This window comes from Python bivittatus, unplaced genomic scaffold (assembly GCF_059951505.1).
Source record: "Python bivittatus isolate LINGU-HERP-01145 unplaced genomic scaffold, Pbiv_v1 ctg000020_np1212, whole genome shotgun sequence".
NCBI classification, from domain to species: domain Eukaryota; kingdom Metazoa; phylum Chordata; class Lepidosauria; order Squamata; family Pythonidae; genus Python; species Python bivittatus.
In genome coordinates, this window is record NW_028277030.1 from 57,791,966 (window position 1) to 57,803,704 (window position 11,739).

Here is an 11,739-nt window from a genome sequence, read left to right on the forward strand (position 1 = left end):
CTCCTGACGACTAAATGATTTATTGTGGCATAAGCCATGATTGCCACAAAAATATGTTAGGCTCCAATACAATGTTGCAACATGCCACGTTTTAATTAATTAATTAATTAATTAATTATTAAGTTTATATGCCGCCCATCTCCCCAGAGGGTGACTGGGGGATAATATCAGCTAATACTGATTACTATAGTTTAATATAACCAAACTCATACACTTTTAATACCAACGTCATAAGACAGTAAGACAGCTCTATTAACCAAATAAAACCACCAGAAAAAAACATAATAGTATTCAGTTTCATTACTTTCAAGTAGGAAATATTTATTTATTTTATATTTTTATTTATATATCAAATTTGTCACCACCCATCTCACCAAAAAGCGACTCTGGGTTGTTACAAAAGAGATAAAATCCATTAAAATACAATATAAAACTATTTCTTAAGACACTGGCATTATGCAATTGAAGAATTGCAAGAAACCTATCAAAAATATTTAACAGAATATTTTTTCTTCACAGAAAAAAGTCGGTATGAAGTAGTATACAGTAGCATAGCCCAAGAAGATGACCCACAACAGGTTAAAGAGATAAAAAGGAAGAAGTATGTAAGTAGGAACAAGTATGATTATAAACAGCAGGCTGTCACCCTACTAGTGTTCCTAAGAGCTGCACTGTGTCCTATGTGGCTAGAAGCTGCCATTCATAACTATGGGTAAAGCCCCAGAACACTGAGATAAGAAAGCTGAATCTGCCTCTTTTCCCCATCAACTCAGATTCTAGGAACTACAAATTTCACAAAGCTGGCATAGCAGCAGTTGTAATATATTCCTGACCTTAAACCCTAAGGATTCAACACATGGAGGATATCTACAACACATGCTCTTCCTTCATAAATAATGTATTTGCTATAAAAAAATCTATGTAGCTGTTGGAGAGATGTATCAAAATAGCATTTTGATCACTGAGCTTTGAAGAAAATGATGCACAGAAATTATTTTATGTAAGAGGTACAATAAACTACAGGATCAGTCATAGGTTTTTAATCTTAGCTCATAAAGCTTGTATAAAAGAGGGTACAGGTTTTAAATAACAAATTAAATAATAAATAGCATTCAAAATGGATTTTTTAAAAAAGACATGAAAGAAAAGGAGAGAGAAGAGAAAAAGAAATCAGAATGAAAATGAGTGCAGGACAAGAAAGTATGAAGTACTTCCCAACAGCATGAACAGAAGTTGATGTAGGCAAAGATGATGTGGAAGCTGCTTGGAACATGAGAAAAAACATATTTTACAGAGAAGTGTGCGTGGAGTTTGGCTATTAGGAAATACAACAAAAGATGCTCAGTAAACGTATGATGTCAAACAGGGTGTGGATAAGTAAAACAATGCATACAAGAAAATGATAACCCCAAAAGTGAGTATGAGAGAACTATGTTGCGTAAAATGTGCAGAGAGAGAAAAAGATGGTTACCAAAATTATAGGCAAGGAGAGCAAGGAATGTTTACAATTAAAACAGGAAGATAAGTCAGAAAGTGCTTTTGATCGAAATATAAAATTATATTGAAAGTAGGTGACAAGCATAGTGCTAATAGAGTGATTACAATTAAAAATAAAAATTATGAAATGAATGCTATAAGCGTTAATATCCAGGAAGAAACAGATGGAAAGAAAATCATAAATGCTATGAGAACGTTGAAAAATATTAAGACTGCAGATGTAGATGATGTTATTGCATCGTTCATATTATATATAACTGGATTAACATTTTAGGATAGCTTGCACTAGTAACTACTCCCCTATTTGCCAAATGTATAATACAATAATCAAGTTGCATGCAAATGTTTTATGTCAGGAAGAGACTATAGGATCGTGATTTCTTTTCTACCTACCCTTTCCTTGCTAAAATGCTAACTACTTGGCATGTGCATTAATAATTAAGTACCATATTAAATATGCTTAAAGCTATACAATTCCAAGCTCTTTTCAAATCCTAATTGAGATTAGCAAAGATTCTTGTTTAATCACAATCACTACCACTCAATTATGGATATGGTTGCGGTTATTTATGCCCTAGAAGATAGGGGTATGCAATAGCAGAAGAAATACTTATATGCAATTTCTTCCTTAGTCTGTGCTGGTGGTGTACTAACCAGGATTCATGTCTAAGATACATAACCAAAATCTGAAACAAACAAAGATTCATTTAACCAGAAACTACCTTCAGTATAACACTTATGCTCCTTCCAGCAGGTTCCATGTATTTCAAAAAGAGAAAGGTTGATGCAGATAATCTCATCAATCACTCCTGAATTAAGCAATGGGAGAATTACCTCTGCAGAAGACCATACCAACTTTATCCCTATGCAACAGATGTGCTAAAACTTTAAGTCCTTAAACTATAATCTTATTTAATAGAAAGAACTAACTCATGATGTCTAGATATATGCAATCCTTCAAGATCATGCCTGTTGCCAAGAAAATTATTACTATTTCTTTGGCATATTGACTGTGCTTAGGAATTAGCAAGGTTTTTTTTTTTCCTTTTTAGAAAAATTCAATACAATGTTTTATTTGATTGAGAAAATTTTAAATGGCTGCCAGCAAATCTAACTTTATAAAGCTTTGGTGGGAATGCTTCACTTCATTTAGGACTGCTGATTTCCAAAAGATATACATGCTACTTGTCTATATACACACATTCAAAAGTTTAACTCACCATTTCAAAGGGGTGCCTTCATTTTCAAACCATATTTCTCCTATGTCCTCTCGTCTCATAACCTTTTGAAAATGTTTTTTCACTTTGTCTGTTACAAGTGTTAGGTAGCTTATCCTGGGTAAAAGCAGCTGAAAAAGAAAGTTTTAAAAAACAGATTTTGCATTTTGTGTACTGATTTAAAACAAAATGCATGGGTTTAGTTCAGAATTTGTAATGGAGGCTAAAATATAAACTATAAAAATTAAAATGCACTGTGTGGGATTGCCACAGAAGGAAAGAGAAAGATAAAGGAACATTTCCCATTCCATCATTATAAGATATTGCTAAAACAATAAGGCATTATCGGTGCTTCAGCCCTCAAAGAAATATAAGACTGAGGAATTACAAATAAAGATGTTATGCTTTACTGGGCAGTGTCTCCATGTAAAGCTTTTTTTCTTGCAATGCACATTTATTTAATAAAATTTCTTCTGATTCTAGCCAGTTCAACATTAATTTCAGTAAATGTTATATAATTTTAAAAAACATACTGGTTTGTCAGTCATATGAGCCTCAACTTCATAATAACAGCCTGAATCTGTTTATGGTTACTTGCAAGCAAGCTCTACTGAGTTTAAGGGGACTTAACATTCAAGCAATTAAGTTAAAAATTCTGGGCAAAAATGTTAAAGGATACAATCCACAATACATGGTTACATGCATTCTACTTAAAGATTCAGGCAAACCTTCAGGCATCATAGAGAAAATATAATCTGAGTAAGAAACATATTTCTTTTATGAACAAATGGAATTTGATGGACATGCAGGAGGATGTTACTTGCAATGACCATCAGTTGTAGGACACCAGTGAAAAATTGTTAATTTTCATTTCTTGTAAGTAAAACAGGAAATAAGTCACCCCTTATTTTCATACTGCTATTTGAGAGGAGAGGAGAGGAGAGGAGAGGAGAGGAGAGGAGAGGAGAGGAGAGGAGAGGAGAGGAGAGGAGAGGAGAGGAGAGGAGAGGAGCTAGGCAAGTATCACAGAATGCAGAGACAAAAAGAGAGTCAATAACTTTATCAGGCCAACTCAAAATTTACAAAGTAGTATGCATATGTTTTGGTTTCTCAGAACTCTTCATCAGGTAAGACGATAAATGAACAGTTCCTAGAAAGTCAGAAACTTGAATTAATCTAAGAAATTACACAGCATGGATTTTTGTTTAATGTAAATACCCCAAGATACTCCTTCAGCCTTTTTTGTTGCCTAGCATACTTTCCTGTTTGGTAAAGATTGGTTCATAGAGCTTCACAGAAATTGAACATTTGGCTTTACGTTAGAAAAGTGGGACAACGTGCCAGATAGAATGCCCTATCACAATATGAAATTCTATTACCAAACTTAACATTAATAATGCTGGCCTGAAATAGGAATCCAACAATGTTTATTGACATAAAAGATTTATATAATGGAGGAAAGCATTAGCAACCATTTGTTAAAGTCAAATATGCAACACAGTGATTGGATTTGCACATCTTGTTACGTTACGGTTTACCGAACCATAAATTACTGAATTCCCTGGGTTGATACATCACACTAAGTCAAAGCCAAGCCACATTATGACTTTGTATGATGTGTGAACCTAGCCAAGATGTTCTTCAACTATAGGTCTTTCATGGAATCAAACACTTACATAGTATGGTTCCGCTTCCCTTTCGGTACTCTCATCTTGATATAACATAAAACAGGTTGGTATTCGTCCAAACCACACATCTCTGAGTATATCTTTGTCATCTGTCATTCTTCCAGGAAGTGCAGAAACACATCTAGGCTAAATTATTCCTTTAAAAAAACCACTACAAACAAAAAAACAAAGACTCAGCTTTTAAACCCACATGATTATCTGAATCATATTACCCCTGTAGTATATTTACATAACACATAATAAGAATTTTCTTCTGTTTTGAATCTTCAGATTATGGTTAGCTGAAAAAGTGTTAAATGTCTTCACATTAAATAGCTTCCTAGTGTGCTATGATATTCTTTATAAAGAGATAACCTAGGCTCTAAATTAGTTAAAAATTACAGGTTTAAGTGACCTTATCCAGATGTAGTCTAAGTGCTGGGGTGATGAAATTTCATTCTTTCCTCTAAGCCATTTTCCTGTTTCAGCAAATAGTAGCTTTGAGGACAGAGCAGTTTTTGTAGGGAACACAAAGGAAAAAGAGGACAGAAACAACTGCATAGGAAAAGTATGTACATAAAAATCAGAACAGATCTGAAAATTCTGATTTACTTCTTAAAGCCAAAGAAGTAAATTTGCTTTCAGTAACGAATGGCTTGCCGAGTCCATTCTAATTCTCAGTATACCACCAAATGACTGCATGCTTTTACCTTAGCTGAAATCTGTAACTGCCCAGTATGAGGGCTTTATTTACAAACTTCTTAAAAACTGTTCAGGCCTTTGGGATCAGATTAATGATCCATCTAAATCAATAACTTATTTCCAATTGGTTCACAGCCAAGTCACAAGCAAGAGACATGCCATTTTACTCACCCCTTAGCAATTGGCTAAGACCCATTAGAGCATCAAAGCCCAGTTAATCAAAGTTGTCTATGTTTATGATCATTACAACATTTTTTGTCAGGGAATTCCAAAAGTTAATCATTGTGTGAAAAAGCTACTGTTGCTTGCTCTATCAGCTGCTTATTAAGTGACTTTGATTTATAGTTATTGAAAGGAGAAAACCTTTTCTATAGCTTCCTTCTGTTCATTATTTATTTATTTATTACATTTGTATAGCCACCCATCTTAAAACTCTGGGCTGCTTATAACCATTAAAACAATACAAAACCAACCACAGTAAAACTGAAAACAGAAAAGCCTGGGGCCACAGCCACACTTTCCAGATGCACCCACATTTCATCCCACCCTGACCTCACCCTATTCCAATGCCTGGGGGAAGAGCCAGGTTTTAAGTGCTGTCCAGAAGGACAGAAGGGAGGGTCTATCATCCCTCAAGGGAAGAGGGTTCCATGCAGCAGGGGCTGCAATGGAAAAGGCCCACTTCCGAGGACCCACAAGATAGCAACCTTTAAGGGAAGGAACCTGGAGCGTGCTCACCCTATGCGCTCTGGTGGAATGGACAGATGTCCTAAGGCAGTGTTGTCCAAACTTGGCCACTTTAAGATGAGTGGACTTCAACTCCCAGAATTCCCCAGTCAACCATGAATTTTGGGAGTTGAAGTCCACTCATCTTAAAGTGGCCAAGTTTGGACAACACTGTCCTAAGGGAAAGGTGGTCATGCAGATAACCTGGCCCCATGCCATATAGGGCTTTAAAGGTAATAACCAGCACCTTGAATTGCACCCTGAAGAAAACTGGAAGCCAACAGAGGTGTAATATGGGCAAACCTAGGGATGCCCAACACTGTGTACACTGCTGCATTTTGGACCAGTTGTAATTTCTGGGTGGTCTTCAAGGGCAGTCCCATATAGAGCTCACTGCAGTAATCCAAACAGGAAGTGAACAAGGCATGAGTGATCCTGAGCAAGGTCTCCTGGTCCAGGAACAGGCACAATTGGCACATAAGATTAATCTATGCAAAGGACCCCCTAGCCACGGCTCCCAGCTGCTCATTGAGCAGTAACTGGGAATCCAGGAGGACCCCCAAATTGTGCATCAGCTCCATCCAAGGAAGTGTAACCCAATCCAAAGTCAAAGATGACATATCCCCAGACCCGGGGGGGGGGGCGCAACTAGACTTTGGAAATTGCAGGGAAACAAGTTTCAGCTAATCATTTAATCTCAACTGTACAGGTAGTCCTCGACTTACAACCATTCAGTCACTGTTCAAAGTTATGACAGCACTGAATGAAGGGACTTATGACTGGTATCTATCCGAAGTTATAGCCATTGCAGTACCCCCGCAGTCATGTGATCAAAATTCGGCAGCCCGCCCACACGTACAACCACAGGGACACTTCAACTCTTCCCATCTTCCCCCCAATCTCTGCTCTTTTGGGTGCCCTGCACAGCGGTATTCCTCAGCGGCCACAGCAATGCTGGGGCTGAATTAGAGGCCCAGGGCCTTCAGCAGTCTCAGCTGGCTGCCACCACCCCCAGGCCTCTACTTCAGTCCCAGCACAGCAGGCACCACTGCTGAGGAATGCCACCTCAAGCCCCGCGCCACAGCCACACACCCAGTGCCACAGCACAAAGCCCCAGTCGCCCTGCAGGCCTTGCCACACCCAGATGACCTTCATCGTTTTCCTCCTGCTGCTGCTGAGGCGCACCCAGCCTGCCTTATGCAAGGTAGCTGCTGGCCACACCAGCCCTTCTTCCCGAGGCCATTCATGGTGTTCTCCAAATCACATGCCCCATTCCCACGCTACTCAGAAAACCTCTGGAAAGATCTGAGGTCTTCCAAGGCATTGCAAGAATGGGGCATACCTGCCATTCTCCAAGCAAGAATCGCTGCAGAGGAATGCTACTGTGCAGGGCACCCAAAAGGGTAGAGATGGGGGGAGACAGACTGGTGCAGGGAGTTGAAGCAAAGGTGAGCACGACAGGGCAGGAGAAGCATGAGGTACTCGCCTAACAGCAGCACTGTCCTGGCCTAGCTACTGCAACTGGGACTACTGGAACTGCCAGCACTAAGTGGTGCAGCCATGTGATGTTTTACCTAATGACCACATGGCTTAGCAATTAAAGTTCTGGTCCCAACTGTGGTCGAAAGTCGAGGACTACCTGTAGTTGTGTATTCCTGAATCCTGCTCCCAGTTCAACATGCCTATCCATTCATGATGATCACCTTTGAAAGGTCACTTCCAGATGCTGTACTATTGTAGGAAAGATGAGTGGCAACCAGAGAAAGATTTTTGTTGCGTATTTATCTTGGAATTCCATTCCAAGCGCGCCTGCCACCTACACTGTTGCTCTTTTCATGCAGATGGAACTTTTCTATTTTGCCAGGCTTTATGATATATTGGTTTAACTATTGCTTTTGCTATTACTGGATTAATTGTGTTTTGTTACATAAACCATACCCAGAAAATTGGTTAGAAGGTGATATGCAAGATCTTAAATGAATAAATTTCACATAATTTCTCAGGTGTCTCCCTCTGCAAAAATAGATCAGAGATGAATAACTTACAATACTTCTAGCACTGAAGATAAATGAGAATTCATTTATAGCTCCTCTGCAATTTTCTTTGGATTTTTCTATTTTAGTAAACGTTTATGTAGTTAACAAGATTTATGCCATATAAATCAGAGGACCAGTTTACACTCCTTGTTCCAATAAAAAGGTTAAAACAGAATAAGTTCAGCTTATCAAAATAAATGTAACAATGACAATCTGAGGTTGCCTGTTATCTAAAGCTATATTGTGTTTTCTGTTTTTGAAGTATTTAAATATACATTTGTTCTTATGCTGATAATAATCTACTCAGTAGTAATCTTATTTGTCTTTAAATAAGTAAATATTTAGTTTAAATACTGCGTTTCTTTGCTTTCATAATCTGACCAACATTTTCCCTTGGAAATCTTTGTCATTTATGACTTCAAATGTATTGAGATCACTTTTATGTAATAATGGGTGGCTTCCAATGTTATTCATGGAGAAAATCTATCCACGTGGTCACTGAGTTGGAAACAACTTGATGGCAAATAATAATAATAATAAATCCAATGGCATACAAGCAGAGCTCCATTTCTCAATTTTCTGAAGCAAATTTGGGATATGCAGAGGAGGGTGAACACTTTTTTCCAGGTGTGCCTCCCCAGCTAGTGAGCAGCCTCCTCAAAAGTTGTTTAGGCACTAGTTTAGGGAATATGCTTATAAAAAAAATAATGGCAACTTCAGAAGAGAAAACAGATTTAACTAGAGAAACAAATGGCTTTTTAAAAAAATTAATGTACTCAAACTCTGTTGATCAACAAAACAAAAAATGGTAACATAAACCTGTTACTGGAAAGTCACCTTACTAAAAGCAATATGTTTGGAGGTGTAAAGTGTAACATTTAACACTGATGTTCCTAGTTACTGAGACACTAAATCATCAGTCATATTCCGAAAGATAATTAAAAATGACACTGGAGACACTGATTAATGTCTCACAGAACCCCTTAGAGGTGAGCATTTTTCTGCTATGATAGTACTGTTTAACAGAACAGCCAGCTACACTGGAAATTAGAGCTACATCACTACAAGGTAGATGACTTTTGGGAAGCCAGGGGCTGAAAGGCAGCCTCTCAACCTTTCAGAGGCAGCTACAAGCCATCCAGTGGCATTGCAATTCTGGAAACAGACAGGCAAAGAAGTTTTAGCCCTCTTCCTTGTTTTGGGGGGAGGTTAACAGGGGAACTGGAGCAGAAAGCATCTGAGAAGGAAACAATTCCTTTCTCCAAGCTCAATTCCCCAAACTGTGCTGCTGAAGTTCACCAAATATACCTCCAAATCTCAGTAGCGTGATCCACAAACTGACTAGGGGACATTAAGCAAGCCACTTGTTTGGCCTCAATTTCCCCTCCCCAACATCTGCATTAGCTTTCCCCAACTCAAGTACTCTCCAGCAAACTGTTGATTCGCACCCCTGAGTTTCCTACCTACAGAAACTGCGGTGAATTCTGGGAACTTAAGTCCAAATATATGGAGGGTGGCGGGTTAAGGAAGGCTGATTTATATTACGGCAGACAATCATATTTACTGACTTAGAATAGGAGGTGGGCAACCTGGCATTCCCCAACAGTTTGGACCTCAAAAGCTGGATTGCAATAAATAGCCACGCTAGTTGGAGCTTACAAGATTTAAAGGTAGCACCGGTTAATTCACCAGATGCCACTGAACACGGGGAAGGGCCATGCAAAGGTTAAGCACTGTTCAATGTTCTCTTGAAACGCAGAGCCGTTCCCTCTTTTGAAATCCACTCCAATGTTTCCTAAATCAATTTGGGCGGGCTGCGCGGGTGGGGTTACGGCCCACCCCCGACATTCACTGCCGTGAGCATAATACCGGGGCAGGTAGCGGGTCTTTGGGGCGGAAACAATGCATCTTTCAGTACAATTAAAGCACATCCTCGCAGCGCCGCAAGAAAGCCCCGCGGCGAGACTCTTCCAGGAGGAGGAGAGGGGCGCGAGGAAAGGGGGACCAGAACTCTCAGCCTCGCGGCGGAGGGGAGGGGGGAGAGCAGCGAACGCTCCTCGCGCGCCGCATTCCCGCTGCATCACCCTTCCTGCCGTTCAGACGCCCCGAGACCAAGAGAGGGAAGGCAGCGCAACCGTTACCTGCCAGATCGTTTCCGTCCCCAGCCGTGCCCCCGCCCTTCCGCTCGCCACAAGCTCACTCGCGCCCCTCCACAACACGCAAACTCCGCTCAACCTCACCCCGCCTACCAAGGTAGCCTTCCTCTTAAAGGAGCCAGCTCTTGGGATCACGTGACTCAGCTCGCCTCTTCCAAACCTTGAGGGAAGCGCAAAGGTGCAATTGTTTTGATCTCTTTCGCAACCCGGAAGTGCTGGATAATCATAGAGACCAAAGAAAAGGACGTCCTGGGGAGCAGAGTTCGGCTTTGCTGATGCTTCCCTCTAGAGGGCGGTATATAGACTCCAGCTTCATTTATGGGTGGCCTGGTAGGTGATTTAAGTGGGGAAGCTACAACGCGCAAGAGAGTGAATGAATTAAGCCTCCCTTGACATCAGCCGTAGGAGCTGGGGGTGCTGGAAGTTGAAGTTCAGCAACTTTGCGGGTGGCGTACAGCAGTGTTTCTCAAGCTTGGCGCCTTTAAGATGTGTGGACTTCAACTCCAAATTCCTCTGGCTGGCTGGGGAATGCTGGGAGTTGAAGTCCACACATCTTAAAGCGGCCAAGGCTGAGAAACACTGCTGTAGAAGTTTGAATTGCATCCTCTTCTGTAGAACCAGACGACCGCTGATTTGGCTAGTGTGAAATTTAAAAAATCCCCTGTTAAGGTGAGAGTTTTATGAGACCAATCAAGCACTCACGATACGATCACAGAAAATAATAAAGTGATTTATTAGAACGCTAGATTTCATGTGGATGAGGTTATTTTATGAATTTATGTATTCAAATTATTTCATGGCTCTAGGAGGCTTACCCTGTCTAAAATGCAATAACAATTAAAAACCAGGCCCACAAACTTTCTAAACTGGAAGGCCAGGGGAAAAAGGGTTTAAGACCCTTTCTAAATGGCAATAACCTCTATTAGCTTAGTATGTTGTACGAACCCAGCCTTGGTGATTCGTAAATCATACTTTATGGCTTAGTGCCAGAAACCTAGCAAATTTAGTTTATTCATTAAGCCATGATTAAATAAACTGTGGCTGTGTATGAACTCAGATTAAAGTTCTTTTGTTATTATTGAAAAACATAATAGCCACAGGTAAAAGAAAAGTACAGAGAGCCTATTTAATGTACTGTAGATATAAAAAGACTATTGGATGAGTCCCAACTTCCATAAGTTTTGAAGCAACCAGAGTTTTAACTATGTGCAATTCCAGTGGAAATATATTTGCATTGCTTTGAACATACCACATTTAATTATGCATTCAAGGTGGGGTTCTGTGAGAACAACAGGCTTGGGTGAAACTAAACATATCCAAAAACTAGACAAACTGGTTTCCAGTGCAATAAATAAGGCAGAATCTCATACAATAGCAGACAAGTTGAGTAACTAAAAAGAAAAAAATGTAATGTATAATACATTATGGCAGAGGATAAACCTTCAGATGACAAATCAGACAGAATCCCAACTGGGAAGTCAAACATAAAGTAATCTATGATAATCCCTTTATTAAATTTATTTATGGTCTGGCAATTGAGTTTCCACATGGGTTCTTTGCACATTCCAGGAAATAGGTCCATACATTTGTGTGATCACAATGCAAACCCTATGACTTAACATGTCTGATGTCAGGATGCAAGTACAAAAATGAAGTTACCATTTTGATATCACAATGAATGTTTTGTTATTTCATGTCATTGTGGTTAGCAGAGGGAAAATTGTTTTTCTGAATTTTG

The 11,739-nt window shown here is 39.6% G+C and overlaps 1 protein-coding gene across 2 annotated transcripts in view; it reads right to left on the bottom strand.

The window, feature by feature from the left end:
• Positions 1-10,235, bottom strand: part of ATG5 (autophagy related 5) — a 43,910-nt gene extending 33,675 nt beyond the window's left edge. Inside the window, exons 1-3 of one of the 2 annotated variants that reach the window (XM_025164896.2) lie at positions 10,095-10,235; positions 4,391-4,553; positions 2,718-2,845 (exon numbers count right to left, since the gene is read on the bottom strand). In XM_025164896.2, coding sequence (XP_025020664.1) covers positions 2,718-2,845; positions 4,391-4,498 — 236 coding nt within the window. In that variant the 5' untranslated portion in view covers positions 4,499-4,553; positions 10,095-10,235. The other variant, XM_007425422.4, reaches the window with a different exon arrangement.
• Between the last annotated feature and the right edge of the window lie 1,504 nt (positions 10,236-11,739).